The sequence below is a fragment of the Lemur catta genome, chromosome 1 (genome assembly GCF_020740605.2).
Source record: "Lemur catta isolate mLemCat1 chromosome 1, mLemCat1.pri, whole genome shotgun sequence".
Lineage (NCBI taxonomy): Eukaryota > Metazoa > Chordata > Mammalia > Primates > Lemuridae > Lemur > Lemur catta.
In genome coordinates this window covers 225,986,110-226,008,764 of record NC_059128.1, presented here as the reverse complement: position 1 = coordinate 226,008,764, position 22,655 = coordinate 225,986,110, and the positions used below count along the sequence as shown (strand labels likewise).

At 35.5% G+C, this 22,655-nt stretch overlaps 1 protein-coding gene across 3 annotated transcripts in view; it reads right to left on the bottom strand.

Annotated features, from left to right (window-relative positions):
* Positions 1–22,655, bottom strand: part of IGSF11 (immunoglobulin superfamily member 11) — a 132,273-nt gene that overhangs the window by 16,529 nt on the left and 93,089 nt on the right. For 2 of the 3 annotated variants that reach the window (XM_045540221.1, XM_045540222.1), the window contains exons 2-4: positions 7,415–7,578; positions 5,763–5,970; positions 3,366–3,521 (exon numbers count right to left, since the gene is read on the bottom strand). In XM_045540221.1, coding sequence (XP_045396177.1) covers positions 3,366–3,521; positions 5,763–5,970; positions 7,415–7,578 — 528 coding nt within the window. The remainder of the gene's footprint in view (positions 1–3,365; positions 3,522–5,762; positions 5,971–7,414; positions 7,579–22,655) is intronic. The other variant, XM_045540223.1, reaches the window with a different exon arrangement.

The following is a 22,655-nucleotide window of genomic DNA, read 5'->3' as shown; positions in this document are numbered from 1 at the left end:
TTGTGTGTGTGTGTGTCTGTGTGTGTCAAATTTTCTTTATCCATTCATCTGTTGATGGACACTTAGTTTGATTCCATATCTTGGCTATCATGAATAATGCAATGAGCATGAGAGTGTAAACATCTCCTAAAGATACTGGCCTCTACCCAGGTGTGACGACCAAAAGTGTCTCCAGATGTTACCAAATCAAAGTGCCTCCAGTTGAGAACCACTGATATAGAGGCTGGAAAACTGTGTGTTGTGCATTGTTTCCACACCTACTGGAATATGGGTCAGTTGTACAGGTCTTAGAAACACAGACCAAACTGCTACATTTTGGTCCAAATAATATCATCCCTTAAATATAGTTTGTACTTATCTTAGAATTCAACAGTGCTATTTACCAATAAGACAATAATAAATCCACTTTATTATTTCTGTGTAAAAACGACATGTACTGCACAGGATAGTGGTCACAGATTCGTTTAAATCTTGACTATAAATTATACAAGGACAATTTTTTGGCAACTTTTATTTCAACGTAATTTTTAACTTACAGAAAATTTGCAAGAAGACTATAAGGAACTCTTGCATATCATATATTGTCTACCCAGGTTTAACAATTGCTTACATTTTGTCCCACTTGCTTTATTACTTTCTCATTAAATATATAGACTTTTTTCTGAACCATTTAAAAGTTGAAGACATCATGCCTCTTTACCACTAAGTACTTAGTGAATATTTCCTAAGAACAAAGACATTCTTTACATAATCACAGTATAAATGTCAAAGTTGAGAAATTTAACATTGATGCAATAATATTATCTAATCCACAGTTTATATTTAAATTTCACCAATTATCTCAATAATGTCCTTTAGAGTTATTTCTTCCCCTGTCCAGATTCTAATCCAAGATTCTACATTGCATTTAGTCATCTTAACTCCCTAGTCTCTTTCAATAAGGAACAGTTTTGCCTTCACGTTTGTTTATTTGCTGTTTCCTCATAATTAGATTCAGGTTATGTGTTTTTGACAGGAATACCACAGAAATGATTGTGTGTCCTTTGCAGGGCATATGTTAGAAGGTATGTGATATCAGTTTATCACAATATTGGTGACATTTACTTTGATCACTTGGTTAAAGTGGTATCCACCAGGTCTCTCCTTTATAAAGTTACCATTTCTTTGTAATTAATAAGTAATTTGTGGGGACATACTTTAAAGCTATGTAAATAGCCTATTCTTCATCAAACTTTTGCTGGCTATTTTGACATCAGTGACGATTTGTCTAACTCCATTATTCCTTCCATATACATTAGCTGGCATTCTACTGTAAAAACTGCTTTCTCTTTGCCCCCACTTATTTACGCTTACCAGTAGGGATTCAGTGACTCTCATTTTATTCTATGGAATATATATGTATTTTAATGTTCAAATTGTCCCAAATTTGGCCAGAGGGAGCTCCTTCAAGCTAGCTTGTACACATAAAAAAATTTCTAATCCCAAAATATTATTATCCTGTTACCTACCATAATTCTGGGATGCCTTCCCCTGGCTGCAAACATTCTTTCCTCAGAGAATGCGTCATGAGTTTATATGAAATAACTATAAACATAATTAGTAAAGTAAATCTTCTGGAAAAAAATCTAAGTTATTTTGGAGTTACATGCTATTTTGAGATCTACTTTATTAATATGTAGATATCAAGAGGCAAATTTAAATGAAAAATCACACTCATTTAATGTGCATTATGATAGAAAAGGTAACCCAAAGTAATTCTGATAATCAATCCAGAGTTTGAATTATAAAAGACAAAGCTTTTCATTCTTGACATTAAAGTTCACTTTTACACCTAAAGTACCAAACACTATTCAAGTTGCAAAGAGGGTATCAAGAAATTTGACTGATACACACCTATCCAGAAACAAAACGGTATGGGAGGCTCTTTCTTTAGTTATTTCTCAACTTACATACAAATAACCACTGTCAAATGTTCATTTGTAATTCCAAGCTCCATCCAATATTCCACAAAATGTTATAAATATAAATCATGGAATGTTAAATACTGCCATAGAGGACCGTGAAGATGACATTATTAACCCCCTTATTAAAAAAAAAATAGGCCCAGAGAGGTAAACTGTTACAAAAACAGTTACTGGAAAATTTAGAATTTGATTTAATATTTCAAGATAAGAACTATTTTAAGCACGCCCCTTACAATGGTGAGATTAACAAATTTTGTCTACAAAAAAAGCTATTTAGCCAACAGTGGCTGAATAAACTAAATATAGTTTAGAATAAATTAAACATAGCAATGAACAACAGTACTGCAGAAATCATTATTAACGTGACCCAAAAGTTACACTGAAAAGAAGTTTTTAAATAATGAATTTGGGACTAGATTAACTGGAAGATGATGACAAGGTCCATCGATATTTCTGTTGGGATTCCTAAAAAAAACTTATGGGCTCTCTAGAGACTTATGGCCCCTGGTTCTTTAATATGTATAACTTTACCACAGAATTTAGGATTGTCCTTTTCCATGACAGGCATGTACCATCAATATGATTCAAACTTATCAGGCATAATTAAGGTTGTTTGGGGCCTCTCCATTAACTGATAACTCTTTATATTTAAATTAAGATTTGTAAATCTGCCCTGAGAATACTACAAGAGACATTTTCTGTATTAGAGATGATGTAACACTTCAGGCTGCTAAATTTTATTTTCTTAAAACAGAAGATTTTTTTATATAATTCCATAATTTCCCTTCATTTGTTATATAAAATCTCCTCAACTTTGCAAGGATGTTTCCTTTAAAGTAAAATTTAAATAGCTGGTTTTATAGGTAGAAAGCATCCGTGACACTCAGGCCTCCTCCATCTTTACCTGTCTGGTGTGATCAATTCCCGGATCTCCTGTGATCTGAGGCCTTTTTCTGTTCTCCTTCCTGTCTTCCTCCTCTAATTATATTTGAGGCTGAAAACAGGAGAATTAACTCTCTCATGACTCTGTTAATGTTTCTCCTCTTAAAATAGGCAGTGCTTCAAGTAGGAAGTGGATCCTCAGATATAAACTTCAAGAATTGTCTTAGAGTTAACTCAAAGAAGCTATCATTGAGCTATTTTAAATCTTCACTTGACTAGAACAGAATTTCCATATATAGTTATCACTGGATGAGATATATTTCTTATAGGCAACATAGAGCAGCGAAAGAAAATGTTTTACTCACTTTAAAATTCAAAACACAAAATGAACCAGAAAGCTTTTTCTGCAGTTACAGGGTGTTATCTTTCAAAATCTATTGAAGTTAATTACTTTGTGAATCTTAGGATCAGAATTTTCCATGATAACTAATAAAATGGGTAAAGCAGCACTGTACATACCCTGAGTGGCTGTTGGAGGTAGTTTGAGGGTATTGTCTAACTTCTCCCAAAGGTAAGTTGGTCGAGGAATGCCTTCCTCTGAGCTACAGAGCAGGATGACATCGCTGCCAATATCCTGGGATCCTTGGATTTGGCAGTGTGGGGCAGAAGGGGGAACTATAACAGGAAGAGTAAGCAATAAAGTACACATTTACTGTAAGCCAAGTGATGATGGAGGAGACATCAACATTCAGTACACTGAACCTCAGATAATATTGTTCTGGGGGGACACACCAGGAGACAAACTCATGGATGAAGCCAGAGGATAGTCATGTACTAATTCACAAGGATTTGGCAGAGATGCAGGGCCTGCAGCTTCAGCTGGCAGGGAACAAATATGTAAAAAAGGGCTACACCCTTAGATTACATTTTTAAGATATCTCATGATCTTATTTTCACTCTGCTTCCTCTAAAGAAGAATTCTTAAGATTCTTCATGTCAACATGTTGCCTTTAAAATCACTGCTGAAAGAGGGCACTTTTAGCAGAGATTTCAAGGAAAAGCAACACACTTACCCTGCCAGCTATTCTCTGACTAAGACCACCTTTACAAGGTCCTTTGTTACTTTGCAAACAAAACCAGAGAGACCCACTTTATACCAAATGGTGAGGAAAACTAGAGTAAGGTCCAAGTAAGGGGGACGTTTATAGTAATGCATTTTATAATCATTAAGACACATAAGGACAAAAAGAGCATGAAACAAAAATTACCAAAAAGAACACTAAAGGAATAAAGTGCTGACAAGTAGTAAAAAGCAAGCAAATAAAAATATAAACTAAGCCCATGACTTTAAGTCCTGTATTAAAGAATGTAGACAGTAGAGTTTAAGTCTAAATGATGATATATTTGTAATACTCATGACTTTTCAATAAATATGTTCACCCTTTCAGAAATGAATAAATGAATGAATGAAAAATGAATTGAGTATGCAGAGGAAGCAGGAAAGAGAGTAAGTGGAGGAAGAGAGAAGAATGAAAGGTTATGGGTAGAAAAAGTAAAACTCTTAGAGAATCCTAACTGCTATTACTGGGTAAAACAATCTCCTCAATTTACTGCCTTTGACATTGCCACTGTGACGCTATGAAGGGAAACCCAGATAAATCTTTGAAGGTGGCATTAATTATAAAATAAAGGCTTTTTTCTTCCTTTAAAAAAATGAAAAAATAAATAAGCCTGGGTAATGTGGGAAGCCAGTTACCTAACTCACAGGTATAAGCATCAGAATAATATTTAATTCCATTAGCACTGTGTACTCAGCACTCAGAGTATTTTAAAATCTATATAACTTTTAATACATTACAAATGAGTAAGATTTTAAGAATGAAATCACCAGCCTAGTCCTTAGTTTTCTTATTCTGTTTGAAGGCTTGGAGGAAAAGGCACCAAGGTCTATAGGATATTCTTGCCCAAAGGGGGAACATGGCAAGAATCCCCAAAGCAAAATAAATGTATTCTCAAGTGACTCAACAAGAGAAAGATAAAGAAAAGGCAGGAGAATTTGACGAGGACTAGGGGAGTAGATTCTGGGACTTGGGTAGGATGAAGGAGAATCAAGAGCATCAGCCTTCTCTAAGCACTTTCTCCATCTCCCCAAATGAACTGCATTCAGCCACCTCTACTACAAGTGTCCATTTAGAAAACTGTTTTATTTCAGAGACAGGAAAATTGGGAAATCAAACATGTTTAGAATGAATATAATTTAGTGTGAGATAGCCTAACAGCACAGTATAACGGAAAGAGTGCTGGTTTGAGTAAGGAACTCTAAATTTTAGTACAAACTTTGTTGTTGTTCATTGTCTGTGTAACCTGGGAAAAGGCCCCAAATCTATTTGGTCTCACTATCTGGTTGATAATATTATTTATTGTTTGAGCAAGTATACTTTTGAGAGTAAAAGGAGGTATTATTAAAATTATGCCAGGACAACAGGTGCAAGCTGAAAACTGTGGTGATCCTATTTAGTGTGACACAGAAATGAAGTTCCATGTCACATTGTTCTCACACATGAAGAAACGTCTGCTTCATGTCATACTCACAATAAAAAAATTCTTGATTTAATTTGTTCTCAACAGTAAGTTCTGTCCTGTAGAAGCTTAAGAAAAGTGAGAGGCCACTTTTGATGGTATTTTATACCACCTTTCCCCACCGTCAGAAAAAAATCATTGAAGAAGTAAACTTTAGAGACCACCTGAAATGGGGAAAGGAGTGGGAAAAGTATGTGCAAGAAGCATGGAGAAGTGGAGCAGAGCTGGAAATAAGAGAAGATGATGGAAAAGAATATGAGCCGACTGAGAGTGTGGAAGGAAGGACGGAGATTCTTAAGTAAAGCTCAAGGTGCCTGGAACTCCTCTGTCACTGACCTAACACTGTGAGACCAGTGACTCCGATGTTTCTGCCCCCTCTGTCTGGGAGGTTGTTGACCAGACACTGGTAGGTGCCTGTATCTGACAGCTGAGTGTTATTAATGAAGATAGAGACATTGGTGGTTGGCATGGTGCCCGTAAATCCTACCCTACCATGGAACCGGGGGGCACCGTCAAACATCTGTCCACCCTGATACAGAATGACCTGCAAAAGAAAGCAAAATAAATAAGTGGGCCACTGTATCTCCTCCTAGACACATAACAGTAACTTTCTAGTAGATAATACTAAACGTTGCTACACTGAATGCTGGAAAATTTTATTTCTAATTTGAGAGTTGTCACCAACTTTTTACTATTGCCCCTATCCATAGGTATCTTGGGATTCTAAATTCTCACATAACAAATTAGAACATCATTTCTCCCTTACTTAACTCATCACAACACAGAAAATGTCTTTAAAGCTACCCTACTATAAGCCTGTAAATCTTTTACTAGCTCAAAAAATTAATTCCAAAATAAAAAGGTTTCAAAATATTAGCATTGCCATTCTGAGGCTTATTAGGTCACCCAATGATAGATCACAGTTATAGACTGAACATAAATATCATAAAAGGGAAGGAGAGTTAAAAGTACATGACTGCTGTTCTTAAGTCAATTTCTATTGTCAAAGTTAACTCTTCATGGGAGAGGACTCAGAATGGTGTAGCAAAAAGCCCTCTGGGCCCAGAATGAGGAACTTGGTTCTTTCTATTCAGGCTCTGCCTGTTAATGTTTGGATAACTATAGTCAAGTTCTTTCTTTACCTCTTTTACTCTATCCTTGACTCCTAAAATAATGAGCTTGAACAAAATGATCTTGAAGGTGCAATCTAACCACAAAAATTCCATGGTTAAGAAATAAAGGAAGCTTCTATTGAATTTTAGATCATAAAATTTAGCTTATAAAATATTTTCAGGTAGTAATAAGCTTATTAAATCAGAAAACCTTCATAAAAGATATATTATCATTGTAAATAAAGGTGTAGCCATTATCACAATTCATTAGTTTCCTGAGCATTATTTTCTGCAGTAGGAATTACAAATTATTGGTCTTTTTCATGTAATTGATACAGCTTATTGGGGAGCAGCTTCCATTTTTATGTAAAATCTTTTGTGTGCACGTTCTAATTTATATGAGACTCTTCGAGGCTACCTAGTATGCCTAGTTGTGTTTATTTTCAAATGTTTGTAAAATCAGCTAAATAAATCAAGTATTACTACCTAATGTTACTTCCTTACTATTATTACTATCTTTTAAAAGTATTCTCTCAACCACCTGTGTTAGTGCCAGTCCCTTCTGTCTTCTTTGCTTTTTCTGTCTTGGTATTTTCCTATCAGCAATGTTTTTGATAAAATTCCAGGTCCCCACATAAAACTCTTAGAAGGATCCCCTTAACATTTATTAACATACTTTAAAAAAAAGGCTTTTAAAAAGAGGATGGTTGACTTCTGATAGCTGACTCATAATGCAGAGGGGTAGGACCTAAAACAGCATAGGCACACAGGAAATGCCACCTTAGTCTAGAAATCAAATGTGTACTCAGGAGGCTTCCCTGCCCACCTCTTCTAAGATTAATATTGTAGTGGTAGCACAGGATGGAAGAGAAGTACCTGTTCAGGCTGGTTAGCATTGGAGAGAGGAATGACCATCCAAATGACATTGAGGTTAATGAGGGCAGCGCTGGTAGTGAAAGTGCAGGGCAGGACTGCTGTCTGACCCCGGGCCACCTGGATACTCCCAGGGCTCTCTGAAACTTCCAGGGATGCTGCAACACCTACAGAAGAAGGAACAGGGAGGTTATGTGCTCACCTTTTCCCAACAGTCCAAACTCCTTCAGAAAAGTTTTTGTGTTTTATGTTATCACATTATTCTTGATAATGTAAATAAATCTATAAGACAGTCTTAGTAAACAACTGCTAACCATTCACTGAGTCAAAATAATAAAAATGGTTCACCTCTTTACATCTTGGAAACTACAACAGAAAAATATTAAAGGCTATTTACTCTCTTTTGTAAGACACCATCTGGTATTTGCCCAGATTCAAATACAACGTGGGAGAACTCAACTCGTAGGGTTTGAGCAAAACATGCAATGTTGATGAAAGATGAGAGATAAACTGAACTTTTAAAAGCATCATTACAATAGCATACCACAAAATTAAATGCTTATATATAAATCTAACAAAATACATGCAGCATATATATATATATATACACACACATACATATATATACATATATAAGACAATCTAATTTTATAACAGGCAAAAGATTTTAATAAACCTTTGAAGAAGGGCTTATAAGCACATGGAAAGATTCTCAATATCATTAATTAGTGGGGAAATACATATTAAAACCACAGTAAGATACTACTATACATCCTCTGGAATGACTATAATCAAGACAAAACAAAATGCTGATGAGAATGTAGAGAAACTGAAATCTCATACATTGCTGGTACACACATAAAATGATATAGCCATTTTGGACAATAGTTTCAGTTTCTTAAAAAGTTAAACATAAACATACCATACAACTCAGCATTCCATTTCCTAGGAATCTACCCAAGTAAAATGAAAATATATGTCCATATAAAGACTTGTCTATGAATGTTCATAGCAGCATCATTCATATCATGCCCTAAAAGGGGAATAACATAAATATTCATCAACTAGCCAATAGATAACAAACTTGATATATCCATACAATGGAATACTCTTCAGAAATAAGAAGCATCAAACTACTGGTACATGTTACAGCATGGATGAGCCTCTCAAAAACATTTTGCTAAATGCAAAGAGCCAGATACAAAACACTGCATAATATATGATTCTGCATATATGAACCATCTAGAAAAGGCAAATCTATAGAGATGAGAAGCAGATTAGTGGCCACCTGCGGCTAAAAAGGAGAGAGTAGGGATTGCTGCACGTGGGCTCAATGGGACTTTTCAGGGTTGATGAAAAGCTTCTAAAACTAGATTGTTGTGATGGTTACACAACTCCGTAATTTCAGTAGAAATCACTGAATTTTTAAATTATACCTCAATAACACTGTTAAAATTCAAAAAAAGAAAACTGACTCACCAGAGCCAACTCCTGGGAAGTCAAAATAAATGTTATCTCTTCTGCAAAGAATGCCTGCCTCCCTGGGACTATGGAATAATACAGAAATAACACGAGATCAAAACAGGTCAGGGAGACCCTACAAAGAAGTTATCCTAAATCATGAAAAATACATTAAGTCTATGGCAATACCTCAAACTGTTTTAAGTGATAGTATCTCAATTCTCCAAAAAAAGTAACACAATAACATACTGTTATGACTATAATTAGTTTAAAAAATAAACATACATTGACACCTTCCGTCTACAGAACTTTATGTCCTTCACATATAGTCTGATGATGTTCTCAGGAGTTTTTTGCAGAATTAAATGTTTCATAAAATAAGTCATCTGTGATAGAACATAAAGCACTTGATGATATCAGGAAAGTCTCTAAGTTAACACTAGGGGAAGCCTCTAAGTTTTAAAAAGGGAATTGGAAGAACCTCAGGTATCAAAGGCAGAAAGGGAAGGTTATTTGATAACAGGCAATGAATAGAAGAACAAGGAGTATATTTGTTACAATGATATGATAAAGTTATGATAAATGCCACTAGATGTTTTTAAGAATAACTAGAAGCCAAACTGGCGACAGAACCTCCATCACGGCATTCTTCGGACCCACTGTAAGGAAGAAGTGAATATGACCCCCTTACACCATACGAGATGACGACGCATACTGCCCACCAACAATTCACTACTTTTAAGCTGAACTCACATTATCTTTGTCACAAATTTTTAAAAGAAAATAAATGATGAATATGAACTAAGCATGAAAGAGAAAGATGAAGATGGGAAAAACGACCACGACAGGGTAAGCAGAGGGCAAGGAGCTGCGCAGTAGGGGTGGGGGCCCGGAGGGAACAGCAGGTCTGCTGGCACAGAGCAAGCCTCCGGGCGGCAGAGGCTATGAAAGACCACTTCATTTACTTCACAGTTTTACAGGAGGTTAACTCTGAAATCTCAAGTTTTGACATAGCTGCAGAAGAAATATTCTAGATAAGCTGCCTTCAGAACTTGTAAAGGTGTGGGCTTGAAGCTGGACAGATCTGGTTTGGAATCTGGCTCTTTCATGTACTTAGCAGTATGGCCCCAAACAAGTCATTTAATCTCTGAGTCTGTTGCTTCATCTGTAAAACAGGGCTAAATACTGTCATCACATCATCAAAGGGGTATGATGAGGGCAGTGCAGACACTGAGGACTCTCCCCACGACTGCTGTTGCTACCTAACATTGGGGTACACTGGCCATACCAAGCCACACTAAGCTCTCTCTCCACACACACACACAGAGCTTATAGTCACTCATTTCTATAAGGTGTCTACTGACACTATCTCCACTTTACAGAAGAAATTGAGGCCCAAGGAAAATTAAAACCAGCTCAGGGTCACACAGTCACATAGCAAGGAAGTGGTAAGGTCTGTATTCAAACCCAGGCAGTTTGTCTATAAAGAACATACACTTAAGTACTACATATAACTCACAGAAATCATTCCATAAATTTTCATTATTATTATCACTACTATATCATATGATCACAAAATATAAAACCAGAATGGACTTTTACATAAAGGCATTAGAAACTCCTTCTATTTCCTTCTTCTAAATCTACAAATCTGTTTCAGTATGCCTCACCCTCATCTCTCTCTCTCCTGTTAGATTAGAGGAGTTTATCTAAGACCAACCCTTTACATGAGCTTTAATTCCATCCTCTTGACTCTCTGAGTAACCTTATCACAGATTGCTCCCTCTCTTGTAGCTTCAGTTCCTCCCTCTGCACGGGAGACTTCCTGATGGCATCTAAACATCCTCAAGTATTTCAACTTAAAACAATGCTAATATCTCCCTACACCCCACAGTCATTTCCAGAAACTGCTCTCTCACATGCACGCTCTCTCTCTCTCATGTTTCACGTTGATCTTTTTGAAAGATCTGTCTGTACTCACTCTCTCCACAGATTCTTCTCCCATTCAGTCTTCAATCCACTCCTGCCCCCACCACTTCTTAAAAGTAGTTCTCCCTAGGCTTCCCAGAGACCTCCTTGTGGCTACATGACACTTGTAATCACTCTTAGACTCTCAGTAGCATCTAACAGAAATGACCTTTCTCCCTTCCTTGAAACACACCTTTCCCTTAGCTTCAGCAACATAATCCACTTCTGGTTTCCTTCTTATCTCTCTGTACACTTTTTCTCAATCTCTTTTGCCACCTCAGTCTTTTCCATGTGGCTATCAAATGTTGGTATTTCTCAAAGGGCTGCCTTGACTTCTTATTCTAAACTACTGTCTACAGAATCTCGTCTACTATCATGAATTCATTTCTCATATACATGCTAATGGCTTCCAAATATATATCTCTAACCCAAACTTCTCCTCTTAAATCGGAGTGCCTCCTGGACATCTCCATGTGGCTATCTCAAAGGTACCTCAAAAGTCTACTTGCCCAAGACCAACTCTTCCCCTCCATGCCCTCCTCCCCTGTGTATTCTGGCTTCTTTCCAATGTTCCCTATGGTAGTGACTGGCTCAAACAAGAGCAAGTTGGACAAGCCAGGAATTTAGAAATCTTCCTTAACTCCTATTCTCTCATTACCTCCCAAATCCAATCCATGATCAAATCTGATACATTTGACTGACTAAATTTCTCTTGACTTCTTGAATCAGAGCCTTTGCTCTGCTCTCTTTCCTCTCCTCTGTCTGGTTTGCTTTGTTCCAAACTCCAACCTCTTTACTTAGTAACTTACCCTTCCTTCATATTAGCTCAATTGTTACCTTCTCACAGAAAAGCCTGCTCTGACTTCTCAGTCTAGGTCAGGGTCTCACAAAGCAGTGTCAGGACACCATATGAGCTTGTAATCATACCTTCATTAGTGTGATTATTTAACATATCTTCACCAGTATACCGTAAGCTCTAAGAAAGCACATAATAGGAACTAAATAAATATATGTTGTTAAATTGATCTAATCCAATTCCTTCAATTTCCACATGAAAATACCAGGGGCCAAAGAGATAGGCTTGCTTAAGGTCTTAATATCTGGACCTGCATCTTCTGAATTCAAATAAAGTATGTTTTCTTCCATACCAAACTCTGCCACAGATCATGTCTCAGAAAACAAGTGATGAGGACACTATCATTTGTATTATGATTAGGCTGAAAGGATATTTCTTTATCAATGGGACTGACAATGAGTGATAAAAACTCTATTTGTAAATATACCTATTCTACTCTAACATAGATATTGACATTTAACATAAAAAGGCTGTTTTTTTCTTTAGCTACCAGAATTCTCTACGGAACAAGATTTTAAAAGAAAGGCATCCAAGACTCTAAGATATTCTGTATCAGATACCAAAGAGAGTTTTAAGATACGCTACCCTGAAGAATTTGTGTAAAGAAGATAGCTGAAAACTGGTTATATAACTTCAAGGACTACACAGAGAATAAATGTGTCAGGGGTGTAAGTTTGTAAGGAGGCTTTGTGGAAAGAATTGTTAATTTACAGCTATGGTACGCTGTAAGACCCACCCTGAAAAAAGGGCCTCATTACCTAAATGTATTAGGGCAAAGAATGCCCAAGTAGTTCTAATAGATCAGATGTGAACACACATAAGGTGATCCTGCAACAGCTCTTAGGTTCTGCCAAGAGGGCTTCCTGACAGGACCTCAGTAGAGAGAAGCTGGAGGCAGGTCTCTGGATTCCTAGAGAGTGCATCACTGGCCTTCTGGGAACCATATATAAAATTCTGTATATAAATTAAGATTTTCTTGTTTTGCTTTATTTTTAAATTCAGAGTGATAAGAAAAGTTGTGTAACTTGCTTTAGTTTTCATTAGGGAAAGAAGAGCTTGCTCTCAATTAAATTTAAAGGGATATGGAAGACAAATTAAAGTTGCTTTGTGATCGTGTCTCAGGACTCCTCTCTAATATATCAACTGAACTGAGTATAATTAAAAAGTTTCCCAGAGAAAATAAAAAGGAGGGAAATGGGTATTTTTTACATTTTAAATGCTTGATTTTTTCCCATCCTATAAAAAAACAACTAAAAAATCCTGTTTACTTTTAAAGTGTATTTCCATATTTAAAATTCTAGGCAAGAATTTAAACTTTAATGCTAAAATACTGGATTAAAAATTCACTTAAAATATCTTACAAATATTTACATGTAAAATACACAAAATTTAAGAGTTGAATTGAGAGTATTTTGCAGACTTGAGTCTTTTCTTATGCTTTCACCCAAGAAAAATTAAGTCAGCTCATAAATTCTGAATTTACATAATTAGCAATTACATAAAAAAGACATAAACATGGCCATGTTTCCTCTGAGGAGTTGAAATCATAAATTACAGTTGTCCATACTCTTTCTTTAGACCCATCTCCCAAGATTTAAAGCAGAAAGAAATTCACCTTATTTCAAACAAGAAATATACGTTAGAGGAAAAGAAGCTGGCAACAAAGAATCCTTAAAGTCCTAAGAGGGATCATTCACACTATACAGCCAAGAGAAAAAAGGACATTTTACGGTAATCTCCCTACTGCTATACACAAATGACATGAAATCTCCCCTGCAAACTCATCAGAGCTACAACATCAGAAATTCACAATGGAGTTATGACTACATGGTGAGCGCCAGGCGCACTGTCTGGAGAATGGACACGCTTGTGGCTCTGACTCAGGGGGATGGGCGGGACACGGACAATGTATATAACCTGAGCTTTTGTACCCCCATGAAGGGCTGAAATTAAAAAAAAAAAAAAAAGAAAAAGAAAAAAAAAAAGAAAAGAAAATTAGGGAAAGAGATTATCCAAAAGAAAAAAAAAAAAAAAGAAATTCACAATAGGGACTGGTCCAAGCAATCCAACAGAGATTTCAAAATAGAGTGCTCTCTGATGTCTATGGAACAAGTGCTTATGTCTCAGGATCAGCCCAACTGCCAGAACTCTTTCCTCTGGAAATATAATCAGCAAAGCATTGAAAGGACCTTATGGCACTTTTGGAGCCTATGCTATCCTTTTGCCCAAAACTTAATATCAACAGTTCACAAAATACTTATTGGCTAATATCATTCCCATATGATCTCACAAGTGTTTCTTGCATATAAAACATGTAATATAAATTTATTTAACCTATTAAAATTAAGCTTATAATTCCATAAGACTTAAATAAATTTCAAAAAATAAAAATTCTACACTATACTCCTAGTTTTCTGAAGGAAACTAAGGAATAGTGCAATTCCCTAATATTGTAGTAATGTTTTAAACAAATCATGCTTCCTTCATATTTTAACCAAATTTAGTAAGATTAAATAATCCACTTTTATACTTATTATACAATCTTTTTAAAAGCTTTCACCTGAACTAAAAGGTATGTTTGTGTTAACCGAAATTAAATTATGTTTTAGCCATTTACATTTATTTCATGTACTAAATGAAATAAAGAGTAATATCTGGTTAATTTTATCAATATGGATGGCTCTATTACATACTGGTCATCTACATTAATCAATTTACAGGATCACTGTCAAATCTCTACTTCATTTTATGCCCTATTACACAAAATATTTTGTTGTTAGTATGCAAAGGCAGTCTACGATAAAATTATGTATCTTTATTTTCTTGCTGAAGCATTAAACACTCATTACATAGTCTATGTTCCATGGTATTATATTTCCACAGTACTACAGTTCCCCTGTAGATGTTCTGTCAGTGCCTTCTTGTTGACTTCTTCCCTACAACCACAAACATTCCTCAGGGACCATCCCAAGGTCAAACAGCATGCCTTACACTGAACCATGCTTACTCTCTAGATTATCACTCCTTTAGTAACTTTTCAAAAGATTCAAAAGTACACATATATACACTTATTTGACTCTTACAGGCCATGGCATATATAGTATGTGGTGGTATACTCCGCAATATCTCCTACATTTGGTATGAACTTTATCAGAATTCTCTTCAGCATGTCTCCTATCACTTTCTCCTGATTTCATATCTGGCTATGGCCTTAGGTATTGTGTTCCACTTAGAAATCCCCTTGCAGGGGTGATGAAACAGGCAACAGATAATTTATATATATATTCCATTTGGCCCATATTATATGACCCACTCAGAGTTTTAAATAACTTTCAATTACTTATAATTAACTAACACAAAAACCTAGATTACCAACTTACCTTGAAAACTCTAAGAGTCAGTAACACTGGGCCTACATTTCACAATGCAATTGATTATTGCTGCCCCTTTAGACAAAGCATGAGCTTTGCACGTTGCCACAATCTCATAATATATTCCACTTATATTCCACTTTACTGTCATGTTACCTGCCTGATTCCTGTGAGCTTTGTGTTTTCAAACTCTTACTTAAAACTAAGTGAGTAATGAGATTATAATTAACTGCAAGGAAGCAAGGCACAAAAGCAGGTTTTGCAATGCTATGAAGGACATGATACTATGATTGCTACCATACTCGAAAAATTCCCTTTAGAGAAAGCAGAAAGAAGCTATTCCTTGAACAAGGGTCACCATAGTTTATGACAAAGGATCTTATTCACATCCTGGCTACAGCTGATTGTATTAGCAATCAGCATTTGACCAGAGAGTCACCTACAGGCTGGACAGCTGCTTATGAGATAACTGTCATAAGATCCTTGTCAAAAAATATACCAAATACAATTGTGCCTGGCATATCCAATTGGAGCTTCCTTCTTGGTAGGGAGTTTGAGAAAGCAGCAGCATGTGAAAAAAGAAGAGTGAGATCACTAAAACAGGCATAAAGAAGGATATTAAATAATGATAAAGGGGTCAATTCATCAAGAACATAACTGTCCTGTGTATGAACCTAACAACAGAGCTTCACAGTACATGAAGAAAAAACTGACAGAACTGAAAGGAGGAAAAAAACCCACAATTATGGTTGGGGATTGCAACATTTTTCTGCCACTAATTCATAGAGCAAATAGATAAAAATCAGCAAAAATAACAAAAGATGTAAACAACACTACCAATGAACTTAATATAAATGAGAATTTTAGGACACTCTACCCAACATCATAGAATACACATTATTTCCAAGTGGACATGGAACAGTCATCAAGACAGACCATATTCTGGGCTATAAAATAAACTTAAAAAAATTTTAAAAATTAAAATCATACAAAGAATGTGAATTAAACTAGAACTCAATTAATAGGAAAAAATCTAGAAAGTCACAAAAATTTTTTTAGAACCTACTTCTAAATTATTTATGGGTCAAATTAGAAATTGCAAGGAAAATTAGAAAATATTTTTAATTAAGTGAATATGAAAACACAATATCAAAACTTATGGGAAGCAACCAAAGCATTACTTAGAAGAAAAATTAATAGCACCTAAATGCTCATGTTAGAAAAGAATAAAGCCTTATAAGCATCAACCTAAGTTTCCACCTTAAGAAACTAGAAAAAGAAAGCAAATTTAAATCAAATGCAGGCAAAAAGAAGAAAAGTATAAAGACAGAGTAGAATTCAATAAAAATGAAGGCAGAAAAACAACAGAGTAAATCAATGAAATCAAAAGTTGGTTCTCTGAGAAGCTCAATAAAATTGATAGATTTCTAACCAGACTAATCAAGAACAAAAAAGACAAGACACAAATTACCACTATCAGGTATGAAAGAGGAAACATAACTACAGATCCTATAGAAATTAGAAGTCAAATAAAGGGATAGTACTACTATCAATAACTTAGACAGCTAACATATACTTAAGGGTAAAAGATTTTCCTCCTATAATCAGAAACAAAGCAAGAATGTCTGCCCATGCCACTTCTATTCAACATGGAAGTCCTAGCCACTGCAAAAAGGCAAGAATAAAAATTAAAAGACATACAAATTGAAAAGGAAAAAGTAAAATTATATTTTAATGCATTGTTAAATTCAGATAATACAAGTATGTTAAAAATTTTTACAAGTCTACAAAAAAGTAACTAATTCTAATAAATGAATTTAGTAAGGTTGCAAAAATCAAGGCCAATATACAAAGACTAGCCATACTTCTATGCAGTAGCAATGAATATTTGGAAAATAAAATTTTTAAATTATACCACTTATACTAGCATCAAAAACATGAAATGTTTAGGGATAACTTTAACAAAATATTTGTAAAGCCTATACAATGAAAATTACAAAACTTGCCTGACAGAAATTTAACCATTTAAATAAATGGGAAATACAAGCTGTGACCGTTAATCAAAAGACTCAGTACAGTTAAGATGTCAAGTCTATTCAAATTTACCTATAGATTTAATACAATCTAAATCAAATTTTTCAGTGAGCTGTTTTGTAGAAATAGGCAAACTACTTCTAAAATGTATGTAGAAGTGAAGATTAGAATAGCCAAATTTTAAAAAAGAAAAAAAGTTATGAAATCATGAAGATAAAGTGGTATTGGCATAAGAACAGATATATAGAAATAGATTCATATGTATATGGTCAACTGATTTCTAACAAAGGTGTCAAAGCTATTCAGTGGGAAAAGGATACACTTTTTGAAAAAACAGTGCTAGAAAAAATATTGACCTCCATATGCAAAAATAGTAACTCCACACATTATATAAAAAAACTAAAAATAGTTTTTAAAAATGTGAACATATCAAAATCTATAAAATTGCTAGAAGAAAATATAGGAGAAAGTCTATGACTTTGAGTTAGGAAAAGTCTTCTGGGATAGGGTACAAAATGCATTCAACAAGAAACTTACTACTACATTTAGATACTACAAAACATTAACCAGAATGAAAATTACATTAAAATGACTGACAATACCAACTGTTGACACAAATGTAGAGTAACTCTGACTCATACATTTCTGGAGGAAATGCATAGTAGTACAGTCATTTGGAAACATTTTCACAGTTTCTTAAAAAAAATAAATATAATTTAACTATATGATCTATTATAGCAATTCCAATCTGATGTATTTATCCAGGAGAAATAAAAATACATACCCACAAAAAGACCTGTATACAAATGTTCACAGCATCTTTATTTACAATAGCCAAAAAACTAGAAAAAACTCAAATGTCTATCAACTTGGAAATGGATCAAACCACTATGGCATAGCCATACAATGGAATATTACCAATGAACAAAAAGGAACGAACTACCTCATATGCAACATGATAAATATCAAAGGCATTATGCTAAGTGAAATAACCCAGGAACAAAAGACTATACACTGAATGCATGCATTTTTTTAAAAGATCTATATTATGGAAAAGGCAAAACTGTAGAGGCAGAAAACAAATCAGTGGTTGCCAGATACTCTAGCTAGGCCTGAGGGATGGAGTGGGGAAGAGAATAATCACATAAGGGCATGAGGGAAAGTAACAGAAATATTCTACAGCATGGTCTTGGTAGTGAATAGGAGACTGTAAACACCTGTCAAAACACAACAAACTTTACACCTAAAAAGAAGGATTTTATTGTATGTAAGTTATAGTTATAGAAATCTAATTTTTAAAAAAATGGGGTGCTGAGAGGCTCAGAACACTGAGATGGCTTGAGAAACAAGTTGAAGGCTAATCTAAAAAAATACCCAAAACTATGCTGTAGAACTGGCTTGATGAGAAAACTGCTGCAGCTGTCCCTGTCACCAAACCCTAAATGCCAGAACATTACTGCAATTGCTAATGATGTCAGTTCTATATCAAGAACTCAACCCTACCTAACTACCATGCTACAAAGCTATATTTTTTCTGCCGCTATCTATGCTAGCAACAGAAGCTCAACATAGAGCCTGTTTCTTCATGTTGTTCTCTCTTCCAAGTCATGGTCTCACCTATGTGAATCTGACTAGAAGTCCTAAGCCCAAGCTGCATAAGATGCCAGAAATTTGAGCTCTCATATCTAACACTGGGAAGGTCAAGTCATAATGTGGGAATTTCTCCAAATATTAAAAAACTTTTCAAAATATGATGCACAGCCATGAATAAGACAAATGTTGACCACAGCAAGCAGTGGATGAAAACGTTAAAAACTCTCTCTTTCCTCTCCACCACCTCTTCTAGGCCTATCTTTGTCAAACCCTCTGTATTCCCTTACCTCACAGGCTTTGCAAGGTGGAAAGCTGAAACTACTGAAGACCTACAGGCTTCCTGTCTCCTGGGAAGCCTGCATTAACTGAGGAAGCTACACTGGAGGGGGGCATGTGGGAGGGGCTGCCTTTGAACCTGAGAAAGGAGAAATGAGACCACTGGGAGGGGTATGGAAGTTGTCCAAGTTCCTTGACAAGAGGGGACTCACACTCTACTTTGCTCAGAGGACAAAGGAAATAACAGCGCCTCAAAGAGGATGGCTGTCCTGGACACTGGCGCTCTGTCATCACAAGATTCCTGTGTTCTATAAGGCACAGAAGCGGCAGAGCAACAGGATTCAAAGGACCCAGTAGGCTTGAACAAGGGGAATGACAGCAGTTATTCCACAGAACAGAGAGGTCTCCAGCATTTGGGCTCTATAAGAGAGAGGCCTTGCAGTGTGCAGGAGAGAGATCCTACAATTTATAATAAACTTCCTGCCACACTGGTAAAAAGAGGGTCTCGGATTTGAATTTAACTTGATTTTTAAAAAAAGATAAGCAGACATTTCTTACAAACCTTTGTGGGACCCAGGAATGATAAATATACTTTTAAAATAAATCTTAATGCCCCACAGATTAGATGAAAACTTTTTTATTCATCTCTGTGCTTTCAAATTTCAGAAGTCATAGTTTAGAGACATAGCAGGGGATGGGAAAAGAAAACTGACAGAATTTATGGGCTATTTTTTGAGCATTTCAGGACTGCCTTTTATTACACTGGTAACCCTCTAGCCAAATCTCATCTCACAAGTTACTGGCCTCTATCAGGGAAAATAAAGTAAAATAAAAATCCCTTGCTGCTTAGCTTTCTAAAGAACTTCTGAAAACCTAGGCTTTTATTAACAATTTGGAAAATGACTAGGCTGAGAAGAATGTATTTTTCTTTACTGGTTTAGTTTTACTCTGTTTACAGCGTACTTTAATTTATACTCTGATAGGGATGCCACTGTGATACTGTGTTGAATGTCTGTATCAGTCTGGTTACCAGACTGAGGATTTATATTAGGAAATGCCATCTAGAGTTTCCAGATGGCAAAAGGCCAGATAAATGGCCTTTGCTGTTAAACACAACCATGTACTCTCAACTTCACCACTTGGTTGAATACAGCTCCACTTGGCTATAATGAGCGAGCTCCATTTGTTTAATGAAGCATTCATACTACAAAAGTAGCTAAATCAACAAGTAGAGTTATTTATGAACAAATAAAGCCATCTGAAACCATCAGGAAGGATGTTATATTCTGAAACCAATTAAATTCTTCCTAAAATTGGCTCAAGTGAAATATTTTATTCTTGTTCACCAATAACATTGCCTCTTTCCAAACTAAAGACTATTTTAAAATTGTTTTCAATTTTTGGATATGTTTGTGTCAGTAGTAGTTTAGTTTTTAACTAGTTTAAAACATTCGTCAGTTTTTGACATGAAAAAATTACGGGAGTCTAGTTATCTATCATGTTAGAATCTCTTAGAAGTCTAAGAACAGAGAGAGGCAATATGGAATTATAATTAGATCCAGACACTATATAACCAAGTATTTTCCAGGACCCTCAAGGCCCTGCTTAATCTGACCTTTCCTATTTTTCCAGTCAGCCCTACGGCACGTTCTCCCTCAGTGAACTTTTCTCAGGTCCAACAATACACACTGGGATCTCCCACCTCAAAATTTATATGGTCTATTTTCTTATCTTGAAATAACACACACACACACACACACACACACACACACACACACACATACACACTTGATCCTTCTCTCACTCATCCTTCAGATTTCAAAATTCCACTAATCTCCAGGACAGGTTATACTTCCTTTTAAATGTCCCCATGGCACCCTGTGCCTCCTTGAAATACTCATGACACTTTAATTTCTCTTATCATAGGTCTTTCTCACTTAGATTCTAAACAGAACCTATATGCTCAGGTCTCAGTACACAAAGACCATAAATAGTACGTTCCAATATGTATTTGATGCTATTCGCCAAGAACTTATGTGCCTAGTACTGTTCTAAGAAATTTACATAAAGCTAGTAACAGACAAGACTGGGAGGTGGTACAATTATTAATCATATGTTATAGATGAGGACACTGAAGCCCAGAGATGGAGCTGGGATCAACAATGTCTTGTGTGACTCCAGACCCCGTCCTACCTCCTACCCCACACAGCTTCCTAGTCCTGTTGAAAAAGAGCTCAGGACCTAGAATCCAGGTGCGGCCACTGACTAGCTGTGTAGCCTTGGGCACGTTCCTTAAATTCTTTGAGCCTTAGTTTTTTGGCAATTTTAAGAATAGTAATAAAAATATCTACTTTACAGGATCACTTTGAAGAAATGTACATTAAAGTGCTTAGCACAAACGAGGTTTGTAACAAATAGTAACTGAATCTGATCTCAGGAAAACAACCAATAGTAGTAATAAGCAGTAAGAAACAGAGAACACAAGAAAGAAAACAGTATATATTCACCTAGACTCATAATTGTCCCAGTGGCATGAAACTTCTCAAGAAAATTATGGTGGTACTCTTATTTTGATACAGACCTACAGCTGTGATTTTTTTATTATGAAAAGCAATACAAAGTTACTGTTAAGCATATAAGAAAAAGCTTATTTTGGTATTTCAGTTATTACATATCTATACCCTCCACCCCCCAAGTAAAAAGGCAAAAGACTGAATATTTTACCATGACAAAGCAGTAGTGAAATTTAAAAATAAAATATAAAGGAAAAATAGAAAAGAAACATTAGAAAACAAAAATTGGTAGGAAATAAAAAGATAAATCTAAATGAAACTCAAGATAAAGCAGGAATAATAAGCAAAGAAAGAACAGAGGAAGATAATGGGTATAGAAGGCACTGTATTGTTGACAGCATCTGATCTGCCGATTAGTGTTATTTCTAAGCAGATTAACCAAATCCCAACTGTTCTACATCAGGTCCTTTCTCTATGAGTTTCCTACCTCATATGAGCAAATAAAAAATAAAAAGAATTTTAAACACAGAAATAAAATCAAAGAAAACACACCCACACAAACAGAAATGTTCCAGGTTGATGATTCACCCTAAGATGCCTACTCTCTCCTCCCATTCTGTGCCTATATTAAAATGATGAAAGTGATAAAGCTTAAAAGAAGTAAAAAAGAAGAGAATTAGTTGCTCTGTGTAATTTTTAAATATAGCATCAAACCATCCTCCCCTCAGCAACATGCACTGCAGTATTGAAGATCATCACATGAGGGTGCAGAACGTTGTAAAGCGATGGTGTGGTGGGGGCTTGTTATTCCTGTCCCAGATACAGAGAAGAACTTCTAACCTTATTATGCTTTTCCTTATCATAACCTTCTCCATAGCAACCAAAGAACCACAGTGGCAAAAAACAGATGGGAAGATAAAAAATATACATACAGCACTAACCATTGGTTACACACACACAATTATATATATAAATCCTGCAGAACTGCCGAATTCAGTAATGGTTCTTTAAAAAATCACACATTTGCCCTGAAATCTCATATTGTTGTGGAAGACTAACCACTAAAAATCAGAATTAAGCTAGTATGGTATTATTGTTATTTTCCTATAGCATTTACATTCGTAGCATATTTATAGCATTTTACAACAGATTTAATCTCTAAGATGAGCCTA